General features: G+C 35.0%; 2 protein-coding genes across 4 annotated transcripts in view; both read right to left on the bottom strand.

Annotated features, from left to right (window-relative positions):
- Positions 1 to 24321, bottom strand: part of LOC126767809 (dorsal-ventral patterning tolloid-like protein 1) — a 122019-nt gene that overhangs the window by 51801 nt on the left and 45897 nt on the right. The window lies entirely within an intron of this gene.
- Positions 366 to 24321, bottom strand: LOC126767815 (uncharacterized). Of its 2 annotated transcripts, none has more exons than XM_050485460.1 (2): positions 23739 to 24321; positions 366 to 2556 (listed from the first exon to the last, which is right to left on the bottom strand). In XM_050485460.1, exon 2 carries the CDS (start codon positions 1934 to 1936, stop codon positions 1826 to 1828), a length of 111 nt encoding a protein of 36 aa, XP_050341417.1. In that variant the 5' UTR covers positions 1937 to 2556; positions 23739 to 24321; the 3' UTR covers positions 366 to 1825. The 2 variants fall into 2 exon arrangements, with proteins under 2 accessions (XP_050341417.1, XP_050341418.1); XM_050485461.1 differs by having other exon boundaries at positions 23787 to 24321.

Genomic DNA, 24321 nt, shown 5'->3' with positions numbered 1-24321 from the left:
CAGATTTGTTGTAGAAAAACTACAGTAAACACATACCATATAATTACATATATAATAATAATACGCTAACTGTATGCGTTACGTATACGACATGGTGTATTAGTCAACAGTTAAACGACGAACATTATTTGTATACATATGAAAACACTGAATTGTCTGTTAATTCAATAACCTGGAACTATTTACTGTTATTAATTGGCTTTGTACGATATATGGTATAATCACTTAACTCTATTTGGCTTGTTCTGCTGCACAGTTATTAGTTTATTGCACTTTAACTATTGTTGTGTGTTTTTAAATATTTTATGAATTTTTGAAAGCATATAAAAATTATTATAAAAATTATATTTATGTTTTGGTTTATGTATTTATTTATATTACTTTCTGAATTTTCGCCTGCCACTTTAATGAAAGTTTTTGTTTTTGTTATATTTGTTTTATTTTTTGTTTCTTATAGAGAGCTTTTATAATACTGTCATTTATTTAAGGGAGCTCATGACATATACTACAAGAGCAGGAAATCTGAATTTTGTGCATTTTTAGTTGGATGCTGAGTGGGGAAATTCATCGTTACAAATGATATGATTTGGTTTTTTAACTATTCAAAAATATTCACGTATGTTAAAAGTTTAAAGTTTGGAAGAAGGTATTTATTGAACCCATCACTTTGTTTTATATACGTAGATTGTGGTTATCATTTCTAGATGTCTATTGCTGTAAAAATAATTTTCTACTGGAGTTTCTTACTGGGTATTAGAATTCAGTTTGCGGTTTGAGTTAAAGTTGAGCTCCAGCTGCTGTGTTTTTATTTTTTTTTTGCGTTTTCGCTTATAGTAAACGCTGCCCAGTTTTATTGTTTGTTTACCTCCCAGTCCCTGGACTTGATCGCTCCATAAACTTCCACACATTTCCTCAATTCCGCTCGTCTGGGAGCGCCATTTACTGCCTAGAATGTTTTAGCTGTCCCACAACTTTGATTTCATACGGTCCTTTCTTCTTATTTTGGTCTGTGTGGCATAATGCTGAGAGAGCTTTTGGCTGCTGTTTCATTTATGGTTGTGTTTGCATTCTCGACTTAGAAAAATGCATATCTTTGTTTACATATCTAGATACTAGAAGGAGTATATACGGTTTGTGTGATTGGTTTGTTCTTTAAAAACATCGAAATGCTAACACCTTTATCAAAAACACTACTTGACTTTAATTTAATTTACTGATATAAATATGTATGTATATTTCACATTTAACGCGCTTTTTGGTATTGCTTGCATTAAATTTGTTTAAAATTTCTGGTTATTCATAATTATTGTTATAATGTGTTGTTGTTGTATTTGTGATTGACTTGAAATATTTTTGCACACTCAATTTTTTGCCGATTTTAATTTTTTTCAATTTTTTTGTTTGGAATTTTTTAGTTTCAAATTTGTTTATGAGTAAATTTCGTACATATGTCTCTTTAGTTTCACATCACAGCCAATTTTTGTTCTGACGTTGGGTCCGATGGTACACGAATGGAGCCGATGACGCGTACAGTGGCACATGATGCAGATATTTTGCTTGCTTGCGCTTGGTTTCCGAAATGTGATTTTGAAAATCGTTGTAAGTGATGTTGTTGCTTACGGCGCTGCCTGCCAAAGGGGGCCATCATCAATGGCACTCGTCGGTCATCGATGGTGATTCTTATGAAATTTAGCAATGTGAATGTGTGAGGCTGGGCTCTGGCCAATAGTCGCAGTGGATATTTGATATTCGGTAACAACTAACAATTCGTCGAGTGCCTTTGTTATCCATCTGGGAAGTTTCCGGGTCCCAGTTGAAGTTTATCTCACTTGGGCTCACCCATCGTCTGACCAACGACTATGATGATCACAATGAAGACGGCCAGCAGGACCAGTATGCAACAAATGGCGACCGCAACCATGGCGCTGTTACTCATAAAACTGTTGCGCAGCAAAAGAATTATTGACGAAGACGAATTATGGCTTATGAGCGCTAAGACGCTTACGAAAGATTGCACAAAGCACCGCAAGTAGCTCAAAGCAGTTAATAAATCAGTAGCGTCGTGGATTGCCGCACTTCGGTCACACTTTTGTTATCGGCGCTATTTTTCACCAGAACAATTGAGCAAGTACTTTGGTGTAGCTTTTCGTTCGCTGTGAATAGCGTCGTTTTGTTGTGTCGCGAATGTCGTGCTTTAGGTGCTCGCGTGTGTCAAGTTGTCAGCTTTTTTTTCCTCTTTCCGGTCGTAATATTGAGTAGTGGGGTATGTTATTGGTGGTTTTATTTATGGAGGCTCCTTTTCACTGCAGGTGAACGCAACAGACGTAATCGCATTAAGCAAATCTCAGTTGTGGCAAGTCGTCATTAAAATTAATTGTTCTTTTTGTTGCTTTCGTTTTAATTAGTGGCTTTTGTTTGTTTTCACCGAAGCACTAGTTGACTTAGGCAATTGTTTATGTCCTTGTTTCTATATTAATTTCGGCAATTTGTGCAAACCAAGAAAATTTTGCTCCACTAGTTTTGCATAAATTAATTTGTAATTTTTGTGGCTTTGGTCTGTGACAGAAGAATGTGAAAATTACTATATTTTCTAAGTAATTTGGGGCGTAAAATATTCAAATGGCGTGTGGAATGCTAAGAATTTCCGTCTCCTACGGGAAGTACTTTTCACCAAGATACAATCACTACGGCGCATAAATTACACGCACATTCGTCTTTAACTAAATTCAGTTACCGCTAATATTGACAAAGACACAATGAATAATGAGATTACCGTATTAAGCCATATATTTGCTAACATTTGATTTTATTTTATTAACTTTTTAAATTAAATTTAATATTTAAGTTCTAGTTTCAAGCCGTGTATACATCACCCTCTGTAAGGCCAATCATCGGAAATTTCGCGGAAAAAATAAAAATTGAGATTGCCTAGAAAAAGAAGCTTGATAAATATGTGTTAGACGGTTTTTAGAACAGTACTTATTCTAAAAAACCTGAACTGAAGGTAACTTAATCACAAAAACATAAGTCTACGAGTGCTACAAAGACGATCGAGAGATCGGTGAAGACATTCCTGGTTCTGAATGAATTGTCAGGCAAGTGTTAGAGAAAAGGCAAGAGACCTTGGCATCTCTCGCGCGTCCGCTCGAATGATTTTGGTGGATATTTTGGGTGTGAAAAGTGTTCTTGCTCAACTCGTGGTTTGGTGCATCTTGAATTTGTTCCTGAGGGAAAGACGATCACTAGAGAGTTCTATTTGGCCGTATAAAGGTGTTTGTGTGAGAACATCCGTCGAAAGCGGCCAGAATTGTGGAAGAACAATTCATGGAATTTACACGATGATAATACACCATCGCATCGAGCGACGATTTTAACCGAATTTAAAGCCTGAAATGTAATAAATACCATCGATCAACCAACGAATTTACCAGATTTGGCTCCGTGTGATTTTTTCTTGCTCTACCAAACTAAAATGGCCGCCCCATGAAACCCGTTTTCCGTCAATCGAAGAGATAAAATAAAATTCGCTGAAGGAGCTGAAGGCCAGTGCTTCGGAAAAAGGAAAAATCGTTGGCAAGTGTATTACAGCTGGCGGTGATTACTTTGAAGGCGACAAAATAAATATTGATGAATAATTAAATATTTTGCGTTTTATTTACAATTTCCGGGTCGCAATTTATGGCTGATTATTTCAAAAATATTATTTTTCTTCTTCCAAGAAAAAAAATAAATTTTCATACCTTTAAGTCCACAATTGTGAATCGAATACCATTTTGGCTTTACATAAAAAGTAGATTATGTAAATATTTGCTCAGTTTTCACCACCAAACAAGCGCATTGGTAATACTTAAATGCCCTCGGCCATGACAATCAGCCCAATTTGTCATAAACGCTGTAAACGACAAAAGCACGCAGGCGACATGGTGTGACACAATGCGGAGGTGGAAGTGTTGGGCTGCGTTTGAAGTCGAGCGCATCAACAGAACACTCAAGACGCCAAGGCAGCAAGGCAGCGAGACAGTGAAATATGGTCAAAACAGCTACGATGTCATTTTCGTTCTTTATGTCTACTCAAGTCACGGTGCGCTTCAAACACCCACAAAGACCCCCTAAGCCAACACGCAACTTGGCACAGTGTGTGACCAACAACAGACAGATAACCTTAGCCTTACACTCATATTTTGTTGTCAACACTTTAGATATCGCACGCATGTGACACGCACACATATACATATATACACATATGTGGGTGTGGGTGTGTAAGTGCGAAACAAAATAGTGGTGTGCCGTCAAGGCTTTGACCCTTACTATCCACAAGGTGGCCTCAACACAAATACAACACACAAATATTTACCACAAAATGTTCAACATCGAAAGGAAAACCAAAGGATTTGGAGAATAAACCCACTCACAATACATACACATAAGTATGCATATAATATAGATTTGCTTATAAGCTGTGGGAAAAGAGATAAGTGCTCAAGTTGTGGTTATTGGCTAAAGCCCTGTTGACAATCGTCCATGCTATTGTTGATTTATTGTGGCGAAGGAGTCATGTATTGTGTAACATGTAAATATGTGCGTAATGCGTGTTTTCAATTGAAGTCATTTACATGAAGACATCTCCATGTTGAAACAATTACATTTTGCCCACCCAAATTTTGAATTGTTCTCCAGCTAAATACAAAATCGAAGCGTGAGCATTTACCGGCCGACCAACTCTCAATGCGAATATTTCGGTATTTTGCTACAAATCTCGGTAATTTTCATGCCAATGCATAATGAAACAGTTCTCAAGAACGCACACAGGGGCATTGTAGTCGGCTGTGAGAAGTAATTGGCGTGATTTGTGAATTCAATTGGCTATTTGGGTGGGAGAGAGTTATGCTCAATGTGAGCAAGACAATGCCACGGTTTAATGAAGCGCAAATGATTTAATACGTTTTGGGTAGTGGCTTGTTATTCACACTCTATTGGGAGTGTTGGCTTATCTGTATTTGGCTTTCTAGCATAATATATTTGGGTATTTAAAGTCTATTAAACAATTTTAAGTGATGAATTGCAAGCCTTAGGGCCTGCCAAAATCTGGAAAAAACGTTTGATGAACAAAATTTTTCGTTTGATATTCAAGGCTAATTACCATTTTGGAGTTAAACATTTGCAAAGGCATGAAGTGAGCGCTTAACAGTAACTTAAAATTCCATAACTCAAGTTTTAGATTTTTATTTGATTAAATTCATTCTAAAAGAGTTTTAAGTTCCATTTCTAATCTTTCGCTTATTTTTTTTTTTTAATTTGCAAAGAACTGTATGATAATGCAGTTACCGACCATCAAAACATTTTTGGTGGTTCATTCCTTACACAGTCATACACTTTTACTGGAGAGGGGTGAGTTTCGTCGTACAAATCTGAAGGAATTTGATTTTCATCGCTGTTGTCATAATTCTCAGAAATATTAACAAAATTTGTCTCCAATATAAATCAGTGACAACTCTGACATTGTGCAGGTCTGGGGATAACCCTTTTGTTTTTATATTTCTCCTCACGGCAGTCTAAACGTATGCAAAGTAAAGCTCTTTTCATGGAAGCCGAATTTTGAAACGAGAGCAAAAAAGGCATAGATTGTCTTATACTACTGCAGTGGAGCCATTGGCACAAAGTGGGGTCACTCACCAAAAGTCGCCAAACCGAACTCCGTCGGCGTCTTCTCTGTCCATACGAGTATACCGGTGTGGAAGTTAAGGATGGTAGAAACCATTGAAGAAGAGGGGCAGTGAGCTTCTTTACAGATGGGTAAAACACTGGGATAGCAGGGCTACGACACTAGCTTTGAAGTCATTTACAGTGCGTTCAGGGTTGGTCAAGGAGTGCCTAACCTCGGTATTTATGGGTGCCAGGCCACTGCGGAATCGCAGGAAATTGTAAAGCTGATTAGCTAGCAAGGAAAGGCACTCTAGAACCGCTATCAGTAGAGTGGGGGCAGGTCGGTGCTCCCCTATCCTCATGTGCTCTACCACTAGATATCTGGGCTTCGCGATAGCTTGACCAGACCTGGGCCACCATCGGTACATGCGCTGTCGCAAAAACCTTTTGTCCCAAAATCGATCGCAAAAGATCTAGTAATATCTTTGCTGTCAGTAAGGCTAGCTTCTCCCAAATTTTGAGGTTTTTAACAGGCCATTGCTCTATTGGAGTCCATGCAGCAGTAGCTGTATGGAAGAGGATGAGATGGAAACAAGTCAACACTTCCCTCTTGACTGTCTCGCAATTGGGAGGTCAAGACTTCAACACTTGGGGGCGCATATTTTTAGACATCCCATCGAACTGGTGAGAAAGGAAATTAAACGCCTTTGTATAATGTATTGCCTACTAAGCGTTTTGCTAATTTATAAGTTCGAACACAGAAGTTCTTCTTTTCTACGGCTTCACAAAGAACTACATATAGCAGTCCATGTCCAATTTATCTAGATTAGCCATCTAATCTAACCCAACCTATTCAAAATTTAGACTATTTATTTTTTTTAGTTCCCATTAAATATTAGTTACTCATCTTAACTGCGACATTAAAGGCGAAGATAAAGTTAGTGATACAATAATCGAAAGTCAAAAACATTCAAATATTTGAATATACTATGTATGCATACTTTTCTAAGGTTTTCAGGCGAATATCATCTGAGTCATTGTAATTCATTGTAGGTTATCTTGTCAATTATTGTCATTTCTCGTATTACTTAATAAGTTAAGATTAAAGACGCAATTTTATGAACTGAAATTGATTTTTTTAATTAAATAAATAAAATCTATAAAAAGCTTCACTTGTATCGTTATTTCACAAAAGCACTCACTCCTGATTTCTTTATTTTTTTTAATCCAAAAATAACTTCTTTGTTACTTATATTTCTTAGGGATGATTTCGATGTTATTTCATTAATATATATGTATATACATGTCTGTATAGTTCTAAATAATGAAGCAAATCTTAATTTCTGAACACTTCGTGCGAGTTGCGCCCTCTATTATTGGCACCTCACTTTCTCGCCATAATATAGGCGTTAATGTGCTTCCCAAACAGCTGGTTGAAACAACTTAATCATAATTCACACGCAACGTGGTACATACATATATACTCTTGGTTAGCGTGCCACTGCCATCCAAATCAATATTTCATAAAAATAATGAAAATGCGTGAACACAACTTCCGCAAATTGAGGAAAAGCCCTTTGCTATTTGCGCATATTTTGATTTACGGTTGTGTCAAGATATTAATATTTGAAATAGTTCGCAAACTGCTAACAATTCCATTGGTTGGCTCTGTCATTTTCTGCATTGAAATGCTGTGCAATTAAATATATTAAATTTTGTATTTAGTAGCTAATAAAGAACTAGTTTTTTATTTTTAAATTTTACTTTGTATCTCTTTAATTAATAATGGCTGCCAAAATCGTATAAAATGTTAGGTTTGTTGGACTACAATTCAATTCATTCGTGCGTACTCACAAACTAGAATAATAAAATAATGAAAAACACAATTTCGGTCAATGGTGAGGGATGTGTGGCAAGCACGTGCGTTTCAACACGCTTTTCTTTGCTTAATTTTGTTAAAATTAGCGTGACACATACTAGAGTTTCAGAACCGTAGGCTTGCATGTAGTTTTTGTAGTTTTCACTGGATAGAATAGAATTTATTGGAAAAGTAGCAAGGATTCAGTATGCGGTGTTTCTTAATACTAATTAATCGTTCTAAACTACTTTCGAACAACTGTTTTCCCTCCCCTTGAAAGTTAGGGTACGAATGATAGTAGTTAAAAGCTTTCACCACTCTAAATTCGACATATTTATATGCTTTAAGCAAATAGCGTTTGCTCAACTGAGCTTCCAAAAAATACTAAAGACTCCGCCACTATTGTGTCTAACTCTTGAAATAACTAACCCGTAATTTTAATTCCACATTCAAGTAAATGCGTTCTCTCTTTAACGATTCTGAAGGCGGTTGACTAAAACCCGTGGTGGCGCCAAACACAATAGCATAAATGATAAATTTTCCCAGATTCAGTGAAATTCCTTAGAACTCTTGAAGAGAACTTATGCAAGACTATTTCTTTCAAAGTAATTTAAATACTAGGAAAACCCCAAGCACCCTCCCTGCTAACCTCGCCCTTGTAGACACCACAAAAGAGGAAACTGCAAGCAAAAATCATTTGCAGCGAACAACTTTCCGCTTGCCAAGCACAATGTCAAAAGTCAAATGTGCATTAAAATAATTGCACTTGTTTAGTCGCACCTTGAATGAAAATGCTGCTGGCAGGTGAAAACAAGAGCGAAAAACTTAGACTAGAAATGATGCTACGGCAATTCCATGCCTCGCTAGTTATATGTTTGCACGAGTTTGTGCATAGCAACGTCACAGCCAGCCAGGCAGCTCAACTGAGGCGGGTATGCTATTTTATCGCAAGCCGTGGCGTATACGCAACATTTGAAATGCGACAGCGCTCACCACGTCTATAGCAACAGATGACGGCCACAGCTGCGGCAGCGGCACCTGCTATTATCACCACGCCTTTCAGAAATAGATTTTCAAAAATTTCGTAAATGCAGGTGAAAAATCCAACGGTGCAAAAGAGAATTGCTAAAATAGTGACCGTGTGAAAGAGGTGAGAACAGTTAACTGCGAATCTCACCCTGCTGACAGCCCGCCGCTTTTGCTGTTAGTGTCAAGGCTTAGTGGGGCGTGAAAATGCAGCATTTGAAATAATTTTTTGCCATATTAATTTTACAGCAATTATTTAAGGCAAAGTACTATTTGCCTAAACATTTTATTTCTGGCCCGCACTTGATGTTTTTCACTATGGATTCGTAAATAACTGTTTATAATAATGTAATTTAATACGGTGGTCTTTGTGTTGGAGCTAAAATATATTTCAAGCAGAGTTATGTATTATATAATAAATTTATGCGCAGAGAATGTTCGATACAGAGTTATTTTTATGAAGGTTTACCATATTTAGAAAAGCTAGCAAGCTTTCGCGAAGTTTGATTTGCATTTCGTACACAGTTATAGCCATATAAGCAATATGTTCGCCTTAAAGTTAAGATAAGTAAATACTTAAATGATTATTGGCTCAAAAATACTTCACTAAATAATACAGTGCTGTTAAAAGTCACATTTATTAAGTTCCAATTAAATTTTAACCAATAACCTTAAGGGGAAGTACAAAAATAATAGAGAAATTTACATTGTGAACAAATATTGGGTAGTCGAAGAGTCTTTTCGTATTTATGTAAAACTTTAACTTATTTTTTTTATATTTATGCTAATAAATAAATAAATAAATATGTAACATTTTGGCCGACCACTTTTTGCTATTTTTCTGCAAGAGACATTATTACATCAGTGTAAAACTTTCATCAGTAGAAATCGAAATTTCAAAATTTCCAGAACGGAAGCGATCGAGCCATTGTTATGCTACATGAACAAGCATCGTCTCCTTAAACCTCACAAATTTCTTTGGTAGCATGCGTGGCATTTTTCCCTTTTTTATAAAAAAACTTTCAAAATATAGCGAATTTCTTCATTATTTTCACTCATTTTCGAACAGCTGTAACTTTTTTTCAGCCTCCGCGAATTTAATTATTATTTTTGGTTAAATAAAGCTTAAAATATCACCTGTCTAACACTGTAAGATTTAACACAATATGATTGGTAGCAGGAGATATACAACTGCAACGACATCTATTAGAAAATACGAAAAGACTTTTTCGACTACCCAATAGTTGTACCAAAAACCTTCTATTTGTATTTTTATACTCTCGCAACAATGTTGCTAAGGAGAGTATTATAGTTTTGTTCACATAACGGTTGTTTGTAAGTCCTAAAACTAAAAGAGTCAGATATAGGGTTATATATACCAAAGTGATCAGGGTGACGAGTAGAGTCGAAATCCGGATGTCTGTCTGTCCGTCCGTCTGTCCGTCCGTCTGTCCGTCCGTGCAAGCTGTAACTTGAGTAAAAATTGAGATATCATGATGAAACTTGGTACACGTATTTCTTGGCTCCATAAGAAGGTTAAGTTCGAAGATGGGCAAAATCGGCCCACCGCCACGCCCACAAAATGGCGGAAACCGAAAACCTATAAAGTGTCATAACTAAGCCATAAATAGAGATATTAAAGTGGAATTTGGCACATAGGATCGCATTAGGGAGGGGCATATTTGGACGTAATTTTTTGGAAAAGTGGGCGTGGCCCCGCCCCCTACTAAGTTTTTTGTGTATATCTCGGAAACTACTATAGCTATATCAACCAAACTCTATAGAGTCGTTTTCTTCAGGCATTTCTATATACAGTTCAAAAATGGGAGAAATCGGATAATAACCACGCCCACCTCCCATACAAAGGTTATGTTGAAAATCACTAAAAGTCCGTTAACCGACTAACAAAAAACGTCAGAAACACTAAATTTTACGGAAAAAATGGCAGAAGAAAGCTGCACCCAGTCCTTTTTAAAAATTGAAAATGGGCGTGGCCTCGCCCACTTATGGACCAAAAACCATATCTCAGGAACTACTAGACCGATTTCAATGAAATTCGGTATATAATATTTTCTTAACACCCTGATGACACGTACGAAATATGGGTGAAATCGGTTCACAACCACGGCTTCTTCCAATATAACGCTATTTCGAATTCCATCTGATGCCTTCTCTGTATACATAATATATACATTAGGAACCAATGATGATAGCGGAATAAAACTTTACAAAAATACGGTATTTGAAAAATATATAAATGACGTATAATGAAATCTCGATTATCACTTTATCATGCGAGAGTATAAAATGTTCGGTGACACCCGAACTTAGCCCTTCCTTACTTGTTCTTAATTAAGTATGCAAAACATAACGATATACCAGAGAAAAAAACAAAATTTTATATAATTGTGATACTTCTCGAATAAACTGAACCCGCTTCAACTTAGATTTCACTCCGTCATTGTTATCAGTAGTATTTGATTTTGGACAGAGATCGTAAGGTATAATTGAATACGTTTTCAAAATTCCATCAATTTAATATTCAAAATTTGATTTTGAACAAAAATTTAATAAAACACTTTCCTCCTCGCTTGTGAGAATCTGTGAATATATGATTAATATGGTGCATTTCGTATAAATTTAAATTCTATTTCCTCTTGATCACGATAGTTTACTTGATTTATACAAGTTGTTTGTTCTATTCGCCACACTTCTACACTTAATGCACTGCAGACAGTGTTTCAAATACTAACACAGTCAGTGCAAAGAATTTTGTACACATGTAATTCACTGCTCTTTCAACAATATGCTTTAGCCGAAATATTTCGCATAGAAAAAATTTAGAATTGCGTATTTGCAATTTAATTCATTGCTTGCAATTTAATTTACTTCAACTGTATCAAAGTCAACATTTGATTTTCTGGCAACACAATTCAATAGATAAGCCGAAATGACTTTTTATAATAATGCCAGCGCATGCATGAATAATGAACAATTACAGAATTTTCAAAACTTACAAACGCTTGAAAATTTAAACATTTGTCTATGCATGTATGTATGTACAAGTATGTGGCTAGGTTTTGCTGATGCACAACAGAAATGCAAGTGTAAACAACTGTTTCTGTGATTTCAGAAATTTTCAACAGATAAACATGCACACATACAAGTAGGTGCACTGTTATACACGTGTATTTGAAAATGTTAAGTATCTGTAAACTCTTATGACGAGTGCCGATGCAGATGTTTCGCTGAAAAACATGAAATACAGTTAGTTAAAGGGTTACCTTTAACAAAACTACAACGCTTTTGAAGAATTTTTCATAATGAATGTACACATTTGTAATGGATATGCAAATCATGTACGTTTGTGGTCCAAAAATTGGACTTTTTAAGCCTAACGAACATCAAACGAATCGTCTAAGATCTAAACGCTGCACTTCAGTCATTAAAAATGTATTCAGCACATTAAAAATTGTGTATTATTATAAAAATATTTTGCGCGTTTCTTCTCAATGAACTAAGCAAAGCGTGCGACTTGGAGAAATGTGGGAAAATAATTGAAAAATATTTATTTCACGTAAATATTTACATTAGAAACTTCAAAGCTTTTGTCAGTACTAAGCAATATGCTCAATAAAACTCAATAAAAAGGAAATGTATGATGAAAACACTTAGATCTACGTAGATAATTGTTTTTAAGACAATAAAATGAATGAATTTGCAGCGAAATCAATTTAAAATAAGCAGATGGCTAATCAAATTCCACTGAAATGGCGGGCGAAGACAGCTTTTGCGTTCAAGTTCATGATGCAAACAAATGCCAGCGGTCAATGTTATTGATAAATAAGAAAGACAGCGCTGCTTTCGTTACTGCACTGTCATCTTAACGGCATCTGCAGAGGTTGATGATGCAATAAGTCAAATTCAATGCAAATATTTGGCTCTGGGCCATCAACTAAACAGCAGGAGCATTTGGTATGTGGGAAGTATGAACTGAAATTCACCCATTTACTGAAGTTACTAAGAGCTGAACTTAATTATCAAAGCGCTAAATTCTTATTACTTGCGTTTAATTGCCTCTTGGCGCCTTTCGAATACCCTTCAAATACCATAGCACATGCTATTTATCGATTAAGTTTCTTCTTTTTCATCTTTTCCCTTGTTTGGGAGTTTAACTTTTGGCAATATCAAAACTTTGTTTGACCATAAATTCCTCTCCCGTTAGTTCCCCTCAGTGCCAAAAAGTTTGCTTATTCCATTCACAGAAACCGAAGTGGTGTACTCGAATAGAAAAGTTTCTTTTGGAAGTTTGCAATTTTATTTATGCATATTATTGCGAAATTTCTCAAACCCTAGTTATGAAAGTTTTTTTTTTTAGTTTTAATTGATATTAACATGCTAGTAAATGAGGTATGTGTGGAAGATTTGCAAAATAAAGTATTGTAAAATGAAAGTAACAACTCTTTCACAACGATGTAGTCAGTAAAGACTTTAGGCACCAATCGTTTTAGTTGTACAAATACCTTTGACCTTAAAGTTAATATCAGGATCTTTCTGACGAAAAAATCGAACACTTCTGGTTTACTATATTTCTCACTTATAATATCAATAAATAGGACTCAACGCTCTTCAGCCTTTCCGGAAAATAAGTTTCTAACGGGTGATCCAAGTAGAGGTACTTTTTTCAATAGCCTCCAAGAAGATTCGACGTTATCGAGCCAAATTTTGTTCGGCAATTAGACCCATTTCTGGCTCAATGGGTATGTAAACAAGCATAATTGCAGCATTTGCAACGAAGAGCAACCTGAAAAGATTCAAGAGTTGCCATTTCATCCCAAAAAAACAACGGTTTGGTGTGGTTTGTAGGCCAGTAGAGTCATCGGTCCATATTTCTTTAAAAATGATGTGAGTAGGAACACAAGCGTCAATGGCGACCGTTATCGCGTCATGATAACCGACTATTTGTCTTTGGTCTTGGAAAAAAATACGTGTGTCATTCACCAGTTACCAGTCGAAATGCTGGAAAGAATCATCGAAAATTGAACTCAACGAATGGACCATCTAAGACGTGTACGCGACAAAGATTTGAAAGAGATAATCTTTCAAAAATAAATGCCAAAAATTAAAAATGTTCTCTCGAATGATAATAAATATTTCCAATAAAATTTGAAGTTTCTGTGTTTTTTCTTTAAAAAGTATGGAACCTCGAAATGGTTCACCTTTTATAAATAGTTAATTAAAACCAAAACTAGATGAAAATTTTCCATTTTTAATTTGCGTTCAAAAGGATGAGCGTGTTGTTGGTAGAAAGCCTCTTTGGGCTGTTTGGGCGCTCATGCGGAATTGAGACAAAAAATAAAAGGTCTTAAAACTTTACTTTATTCCATTTATAATATTTTCCATACACTATATTAAAAATAAGTATGTTATGACTTTTAACATTGTGATTTAATCACCCCCCACTCTGCACCAAAAAAAAAACTTACATAATCAGGTTTAATATGTATGAATAACATAAAATAAATGAATGCATGTTATTAAAATGCAGTTATAAAATATTAACAAAACGGCCGCACAAAAATTGTAAAACAATGGCGGATACGTGGTGCGGCAATTGAGGTTAAGGTCATTTATCAAGCCTCGAAACGCAAAAATAAATACATAAAATATATAATTTAGTAACAACCGATTTATGTGTGCCTAAACGCTTCAATGTGTGGATTTGCAAGCGTGGTTTATTTCCGGAAGTTTCCCTTATAAACAGTAACCAGCAAAAGTGAAACAATCACGTGCTCATAAGAGCGAAAGCAAAAGCAATGAAAAATGTACACTAAACTGTAATTAGGGGTTTTGAGCTAATTTTGCTGCTGCACCTGTGTTGTTGCTATCCAAGTCATGCATCAAAAGGCACCAGTGTGGGGAGAGCCAAAAGTTTTATGAGAAACCCTCGCCATACGGCCTCATATATTATCACAAAAGTTTAGTAATAATAAACTGGAGAAGAATGCGAAAAAGTTAATTGTGAAAAGCTTTCCCTTACGCAACTGTGTCACAAAAATTCGTATATGGTTATATTCATATACGTGTATGTGTAAGCCATTTATAAACTGCACTTGAGCGTGCCGTTAGCGGTGGTGGCTTGATTGCCGCTTTTGACTGATGATCTCTGTGCTTCTGACAACTGATTTGTTGGCATCAGTGGTGTCCACTCGGTAACACCATAATCATGCAATGAGCAGGTGATGATATTCTCATAAATAATATATTCGATTTTTAAAGCGCGCTTAATGGCTCCCTAAGCCCATATTCAGCAGGAACAAATTTATGTTTTTTAAACACGTCACACAAATTGACATCGAGCAGGTATTACAGCGCCGCAATCGCTCCAAAGTGCCTCCAAATTGTGCTCTTTATTATTTCGTCATATTAAAATATTTGAAATTTTTAACACGTACTTTGGTTATTTCTTCATTTCGTTTTGGTTGGCAAAGTGCGTGCAACGCAAAGGCACCGACAACCCGAGCATATATTCCTTTAGCAAAAACCCACTTATATAACGCACGTAATTTCACTTGAAGTGTGCTTTTATGTCTTTTATGGTACGAAAAGCACACAGTTAAGGGTGTAATTTCTTTTTAACCACGTATTTATTTTTTACATATTTTTTACTATATATTATGCTATATTGTATATGTAAGGATTTCTAAGCAATCATATATCTACAAAAGATATTTTGATTTTAGTTGAGCGGATTGAAGAAACTGAATCAATTGAGCAAAGTCCGTGAGGTGCCTTTATATGGACATACTCAAAAATTTGTGCTCTATTACCAATGAGATTTCACATATTTCTAACCAAAGCATTTACATATGTAATTAAAGAAAAGACGTCCGCAGCACTTGTCATCTAATTTCATTGTTAATCGTCAAAGTTGGAACAAATGAATGCATTTACAATTTTTGCATAATATTTTGAACAATAAAGTTCTCTTTGTTATTTCTACATCTATTAGAAAACGCATTACAAAGTATAAGTGATTCTAAGTGGCAATAATTATATATAAGAATTTTCCACTTTTATTATTTTACCCACAGTAGACTACTTTTGTCTGAAATTACGTTTAGTCACTTAAAAAACAATGCATTTAGTTAAATAGCTTTGAAAGTGTTTTCATATTTTAACAAGTAAGGAAGGGCTAAGTTCGGGTGTCACCGAACATTTTATACTCTCGCACGATAAAGTGATAATCGAGATTTCATTATCCGTCATTTACATATTTTTCAAATACCGTATTTGTGTAAAGTTTTATTCCGCTATCATCATTGGTTCCTAATGTATGTATATACTCGTATTATATGTACATACAGAGAAGGCATCAGATGGAATTCAAAATAGCGTTATATTGAAAAAAGGCGTGGTTCTTAACCGATTTCACCCATATTTTGTACATGTCATCAGGGTGTTAAGAAAATGTTACATACCGAATTTCATTGAAATCGGTCTAGTAGTTCCCGAGATATGGTTTTTGGTCCATAAGTGGGCGAGGCCACGCCCATTTTCAATTTTTAAAAAAACCTGGGTGCAGCTTCCTTCTGCAATTTTTTCCGTAAAATTTAGTGTTTCTGACGTTTTTTGTTAGTCGGTTAACGAACTTTTAGTGATTTTCAACATAACCTTTGTATGGGAGGTGGGCGTGGTTATTATCCGATTTCTTCCATTTTTGAACTGTATATGGAAATGCCTGAAGGAAACGACTCCATAGAGTTTGGTTGACATAGCTATAGTAGTTTCCGAGATATGTACAAAAAACTTAGTAGGGGGCGGGGCCACGCCCACTTTTCCAAAAACATTACGTCCAAATATGCCCCTCTCTAATACGATCCTTTGTGCCAAGTTTCACTTTAATATCTTTATTTATGGCTTAGTTATGACACTTTATAGGTTTTCGGTTTCCGCCATTTTGTGGGCGTGGCAGTGGGCCGATTTTGCCCATCTTCGAACTTAACCTTCTTATGGAACCAAGAAATACGTGTATCAAGTTTCATCATGATATCTCAATTTTTACTCAAGTTACAGCTTGCACGGACGGACAGACGGACGGACAGACGGACGGACGGACAGGCAGACATCCGGATTTCAACTCTACTCGTCACCCTGATCACTTTGGTATATATAACCCTATATCTGACTCTTTTAGTTTTAGGACTTACAAACAACCGTTATGTGAACAAAACTATAATACTCTCCTTAGCAACTTTGTTGCGAGAGTATAAAAAGATGTACAATTCATATAAAATCTTAACTAAGATGTGGCTAATGCATTAATGTAAAATCGTAATTATCGCTTGAGATTATACCTAAAAATATTGCTAAAGTTACAAAAAATTAAAATATATTATTTTAGACATTTTCTTATAGTTACAATATTTATATGCAAAGCAATCTTATAATATGTTGCAATAGCTAATTTTCATAATAAATTAATAATTATATAAAATAAATAAGTGACTTTGCCATAACAACGAAAATTTTTAATTAAGACAAAAATAAAGAAATTTAACGTTTTAATTTATTTAAAAATTAAAAAATTATTCCCAAACTGTAACTTGTATGCGCTTACATAGTTCATCGGTGCGTATGAGCAACCTTTTCACACCATTTGTTCCCAAATATTGGATAATAATAAAGCGATAATAGTTAGATTTTGCTTTTCCATAATAACCTATTATATAAGTTTCCACGAATTCGCTTATCCGTTCAATTTGAATTTTAATCAAATATTCTGCGAAATCGCTAATGGGATAAATATTTGAGAATAACCAACACATACTATACATATATAGAATCCTATAGTAATAATATAGGGGTTATATATAAAAATACTTAGTTTGATGAATTTTTCATTGCTTGCAAACATTACTTCTACTATTTGATTATATTTTGTTTGGTGAGGCCTATATTAGAGTATGCTTCTGTAATATGCAACTTAATAACTAGGGTCCAGAAGGTAGAAGTTAGAGTCCGTTGAAAAAAATTTTTAGTTTTTGCCTTAAATCATTTTCATTGGGATTCCAGATTAAATCTTCCCGATACACTAATCATTTAAACCTTATGAATCTGCCTGCGCTCGATAGTCGAACGGGTACGCTTATGAATGCATCCGTCTGTAGTCCATCTCTGTCGTCTTATTTTAACGTCCCCATTCGCTCAAACAGGCAGTTTAGACCTTTACTTTTAAACTTACTACAACAAACTTTGAGTTAAACGAACCGTTCCGCCGTATATGTCTTGATTTCAATTCTCATTCTGGCACACTTGATCTAACAGAATCACTCTTTACCTTTAAAAAAGTTATTTTATCTACTCTAAACAATTAACATTTAAAAATAATCTTACTTTAACCTAATTCTTAATTCTGACTCTTGAAATTTTTGTTTCTGAAGCTGAGTAGCTAAAGATCGTAACGCTAAAAACGGTCTTGCCTTTTGTTAGTCGGCTAATTCCGCCCGTTTGCGGATTGGGTCCTTCGCTTCGGTTGGCCGGGAGGAGAATAATCTTTGGGTATTGTTAAAAAGATATTCATGTTTCCGATTAATTCTTTTTAACAAATTCAAGTTTTAAACTGAATAGTTAGTGAATTCAAACCCAACTGCTTACAGTTTCTAAATCGAGTTGAATTTATGATTCAAGAGAAAGAAAACAACAAGAGCGCAAAAAGGAAATGCTGGCAACTAAAGTTTTCTTCTCATTTTTCCGATTTGCGATTTGGAAGGAAACAACAACAAAATGAAAAACTAGGAACTAAAGTTTTCTAATTTTGACGATTTGCCTTTTTCCTTTATCTGAGAAATACAGTGTTCCATCTAAATTTTATTCAAACTTTCGGAAAGCTTGTCGATTTTTTTGTAAGCAATCAATCAATAGATAATAATATTTTAATTACTGTCAAATTCGGGCTTCGTAGATATATTTAAAACATGCAGAAAGTACAAAAAAAAGTTAACTATCAAATATTAAAAACAAGCACCCCGCCATTGGAAAAATTTTCTGTACACCCTTTTGTGCACACTGAACTGTAAAATATTAATATGAAATATTGGCAAAGCAATATGCAAAACTCCAAAACTGCACAACTAGAATAATATAAATACTTGTATAATGCTCAAGCTTCGTTGACTTTTACCACTTGAAACTACTCACAACTAAATCCCAACTGACCTCTGGCGCTGGCGAAAATCGCACACCAGCACCAGCAAATGCGTAATCAGTATGCACAAAATGCATATGCAAATAGGAAATATTCATATTTCGGACAATTTTTGACGTTGAGCGATTGAACACTGACGCAGGCGAGTTCAACATACATAGATGAGTACACTTGAAACTGCTTATTTGCATAGAATTATGTAAGCATAATAAAATAGAAATCATATAAAATTTGCATTTCACGCAAATGTCAAGTCAAGCTCGCAAGGCTACCGTTGTTTTAGCCCTTCGATCGTCCGTATTGGTATTATATATCGAAATGCGAACGCATTGCAATGAAATGAAGCGTGCGCTCCACAAGACAATTTTTCACGCGTTGTTAACAACTCTCGCTCGTTTTCGCTCATATCGCTTGGCATATCTACATAGTTGAAAAAAATCGTATTATTGTAATGAACATGTCCTTTGCGCCTCCAAAGGACACAGCTGCAACGAAGCGAAATAAAAGACGTATCGAGTACCAGCAAGACTACACAATTACCTTCGAAGGGGCTTAGCGCGAGCACGCAACCACACACAGACACTCGCAGGGCCGTACTTTGCGCATATGTGTCTGGGGTATTAAAGTATATATATATATGTGTACAGTACTTCTCCACACGCCTTGTGGCTTCCTCAATGGCAATCAATGTAGAAAAAGCCCTAAGCTGTTAGAATAAGTGTTTTGGGTAAATACTTGAATGGCAAATGGATGTTACAAACAAATCACATATGTTATGTCTCTACGAATATATGTATATAAATACGAACAGGGAGCATGCGGATATGCTTTATGCGCACTTCGTGTCAATATGTCTCCCTGAAATCGTGCCCAGCCAAACATTAATTTTTCTATTAAATAATTGAAACAAAACATATAAGTGCCTATAGACTATGCCATAAAATGCTATATACTATACATGTACATATGTATATGTATGGTCACAGTCTTACAATTCAAATGTGCATTGAATTTCTTACATTCGATCCATAAATATATGTATGTGTATGTCTAACGTATGTGAGCATGTCTGTGATTTGTGGCATGTTGACAGTGGAGTGGGTGGTTCTCAAGCACCAATATTAGGTAATACAGCATCAGTGTCGGTTGTCATAAATGCATTAAAATAAATTGACAGCAATGTGCTGTAAGCTTATGAACACCCATACACACACACATGACTGGTACACATAAATATGTAATGCATAGACAAACACATTTGCGCTGCTGCGCTTCAGCTATCATCCTTTGGCCACTTGTGCAATTTCTGTGTGGATTTGTCCGCAAAAATAGTAGAAATAGAATCATCAAATATTGATGGCATGCGATTGGAAGCTCGTTTCTGTCTTACATGAGCCTGGCAATAATTGAGTGTAGTTGCCCAGTTATGAGGGATTTCATGACTGAGCAATTAGTTGGCTCTTATGGTATACAAAGTGAATGATAGAATTGCTAAAGCCAAAAAAAATCATATTTCCTAAACCAAAAATGAAAAAATAGCGTTGTCAGACAGCAGGAAATTAATTTATAATAACTACGCGAATGTTTAGGAGTAGTAGAATGGAATATTTTACTTTAATGTATTTTATTCGGTTTTGTAGTAGCAAAAATTTAACATAAATTGATTTGACTGAGTAAAACAGCCACATTTATACAGACCAAGGATGTGACGAACATTTACACCCTACTCGAGCTACCGCATTTATTTAATTGGAACCAGATAATTGCGATCTGCTTTTCTTTAAATAATATTTAATGCATAGTTTCAAAATCCATTTGTTTCTTTTTTTGAATATAGCATTCCAATACAAAACACTACTACGAGATTTCGAAACAGTACAAGGAACAGCTGTATACCAAAGAGAGAAAAATACGCGTATATTACAAATATTATATATATTTCATGAAGTCTTTATAGCCCCCTCAACTTACACTCGACCTCTTGCGAAATAATATAATGATAATGTATGACAAATTTATCAAGAAACAAGAAAAAACGTTAACTTCGGTGCAACCCTTCACAGGTGCATTTCTTTTAGTAACTTAGATAACTTAGTATAAAAATTTTCAGAAGCAAAAAAAAATTACTTAAAAATTAATATTGCTAATATACAAACGAATTTTTAACAATGCTAAATCAGAAAAACCTGCATATCTGCGGATGACTTAACTAATTTCCGCTGGCTTCCCGTAGTATGGTCAGTGTAATTTAAATACACTTGGACAAAAAAGTAAACGGAAATTGTAATTAAAGTCCCCTGGCAAATGATACGAAAAAAATGTATATTGCGAAGTTGGTAAGACTTACTATGCTTACTATGCCAAATATGAGCGCGATCTGTCAACCAATTTGTTTACGTCAGCTGCTTAAGTCCGTACACCTCAGTAGTGCGTTGCGATGGATTTTTAAATGGATAAAAATATCGAAGAAAGAAATTTTTTCAAATTTGTATTTTTAACAAAATTTCGTTTGCAGAATCATTGTGAATGTTGGAAAAAGCTGACGGTGATTCAGATTTATTAAAAACACAAGCCTACGAGTGGTACAAAGCCTTCAAAGACGGACGAGAGATCGTTGAAAACATGCCTCATTCTGGTCGACCTTCGACCTGAAAATATTAAAAACTGGATCGTTAGACAGCATTAGAGTGACCTTTCGCGAGTCCATTCGAATGACTTTGGTGGTTATTTTTGGTTATTATTGGTAAAACTGAATTTTTTTTCAAAAAGAGTAAGATTTTAACTCAATTTAAAGACAAAAACGCAATGAATACCATCGATCAACCACCATATTCACCAGATTTGGCTCCGTATGATTTTTTCCTGTTCCCCAAACAGAAATTGCCGCTCCGAGGAATCCGTTTTCAGTCGATCGAACAGATAAAAGAAATTTCGCTGAACGAGCTGAAGGTAATCCTAAAAAGTGCTTATGAAAAGTGTTTCGAAAAATCGTTGACATAAGTGTATTACATCTGGTGGGGATTACTTTGAAGACGACAAAATTACTACTGATGAATAATTAAATATTTTACATTTTATTCACAATTTCCGGGCACTTTTTTGTCACAATGTATATTAACTCGATTGAAACAGATGAAGAACATTTCTCTTTAATTGCCGGAATTTCATAATTATTTGGATAAGAATTGTATTTGAATAGTTCAGATAAGTGAAATTAAAAAATTTCAGTGAACTACAGTATTTTAATGATTAAACGAATGTTTGCGTTTTCAAATGATTTTATGATTCGAAATTTAATGCTTTTGATTGCTTTTGCAATGCTTTATATGATTTCAAAAATACTTTAAACAACGATTTTGCTGGCGATCACTCTAATATTGATTAAATTGTGAATAAAATATTTTCTATTTTTAAGTCTATGAAACAATTGATAAAAAACCACTGTAATCCGGCACGGAAAAGGGTAGGAATTTTGGTCTTTTGAAAGGAAAATCGCTTCAAATATAAATCAACTCATGTCTTCTTATCTGACTTTGTCAGCATTATAACAACATTAAAAAGAAAATTCAATAAATTAAAAATAACAATACAGAGCTGATAAACCAAAAAAGATTCTTCCGGAGATCAACAAGAAATTAAAACACTTTTAAGTGGAAACAATCGTGAGTCTGAAATAGCTGTAAACATATGTAGCTTTCGTTTATAAACTCTGTGATTTTTATGACTAACATGTTACGCATAATTGTTTAGAAAAGCCATTTTATTTTAAACCAAATGTTTTACTAAGAAACTTCGCCTGTTCTTATGTTTCTCTTTATGATAAACTAATGAATAATTTAAAATTACTGGAACCTTTAATGATGTTCTAAGCATATTAATCTTAACGTTTTTTTCTAGTATAATTAGCTTATAAATGCGAGAATTAGACCATAATCCCTACAAACTGTTTGTCAAATATTAAAATTTACATACAACACTTCTTAAGGGATTACATGGATTTACGAGTTTAAAAAATCGTTTTTTTTTATTATCTTACTAAATTCTACAACATATTTAGAATATTATGCTTTCAAGTTGATCCCAGTAATAGTTTCGGAGATAAAACCTTGAGAACGTGCGCGCTCGAGGCTAGCTAGGCTAAGTGCGCCGTTTTTAAACGCGTTTTTCTCGGATCTGTGTTTTTGAAGTCGGTTTGCAAGATTTCTCGAGAACTACTCAACCTTTGATATACAATTCTTAAAGACTTGAAAGAAGGATTTTTTCCGATTACAATTATATGAAAAAAGTGTCGCAAAATTTTTTCTGAAATTTTCGTGTTTTTGTGAAAATGTCTGCCAAAAATCCAATTTTCAGTTTTTTTCTTTCGTCCAAGTTCTAAGTTAAAATTTTGACTAAAATACGTATTTTTTCACTTTAGATGATCCATTAGCGAGTTATCCTGCCAACGCGTACGCATCTTTTTTCCGAGGGGTCACTGGCGTCGCAATGGGTGAGTTTAAAATATTTTTTTCCAAAAATTTCAAAATCTCTTTGCTAATAGTGAATATTTGTAACAATCAAAAATTGTAATGAAATATTTAATTTTTTATATGAGAAAAAAACTGTTGAAAAAAGCTGTTTTTTACCCGAGGAAACTGATATAACCCTCATACCCTGATATAACCCTAATCATACATCTCATAATAAAAAACAAAACAGCTGAAATGGCTAACAACATGCATTGAGCCTGTCTATAAAAAACTTTAAGAATGAAAGACCGCTATGTAAATATGTCTTGCACCTTAAAGATTACGACTTTTTTATTAGCATCCACTTTTTGCCATTTGAATATTTTACAGCTACTGGGAAAGCAGTGCAATCTTTCACTCAGCAAAATGAAAAGCAGATAACATAAACAGAAAATGAATGCGCTGAATTTGTTGATGTATGTATGTGTAAATATTGAAAATAAATATTTTGCACAAATTCAAAATAGAGAGTAAATAAACAGTGTTCGGTATGCACCGTATTTTATGGCCACAGTCTCTTTTATTTCTGCACAATTTTCCTCACAATTACTAAACGCAAATTCACGCGAAGCGAAGCGGCCGGAAGATCAGCAAACAAAACAAATCGAATGCACAATTAACGCGATGCAATCAACAAAGGCGCCGTGTTGCGAGAAGTGCGAATTACGGCAAGTGCAACGGCGAAGACGATGCTATCGAAAGTATTCCAAATCAATTCACCGTAGAGACAGACGGAAGTCGCGGTATGCAAAACAAAGCGAAAGCACAGTGGAAAAGAAAAAAGTGAAGCGAGTAGAAGATGCTCTTTGGCAGTTAAGTATCCACTTAACGCTGATATTGTTGTTGTGAATTGAAAGAAAAGCGTTCGTTCAATTGCACGATAACTTCACGCGAATAAAAGTGCTTAGCTGCGAAAGCGTCGGCGGCGGCGGCGGTGTTGGCAAGAAAGAACTGCTACTTTTGTGTTGAAAATAAGTGATTTGAATGCGCGCGCGCACGATTCCTTTGGGCGATAAGTTTCGGGCGATTGCTAGTGTTTTATTTTTCGTAATGGCTTATAAGCAACTGTTGTGCACGGC

The sequence above is a fragment of the Bactrocera neohumeralis genome, chromosome 2 (genome assembly GCF_024586455.1).
Source record: "Bactrocera neohumeralis isolate Rockhampton chromosome 2, APGP_CSIRO_Bneo_wtdbg2-racon-allhic-juicebox.fasta_v2, whole genome shotgun sequence".
In the NCBI taxonomy this organism is placed as follows: domain Eukaryota; kingdom Metazoa; phylum Arthropoda; class Insecta; order Diptera; family Tephritidae; genus Bactrocera; species Bactrocera neohumeralis.
This window is presented reverse-complemented; position numbering and strand designations above follow the sequence as displayed.

What these genes read in the sequence shown, in the direction of transcription:
- LOC126767815 (XM_050485460.1), bottom strand. Translation starts at nt 1,936, where the DNA reads ATGAGTAACAGCGCCATGGTTGCGGTCGCCATTTGTTGCATACTGGTC.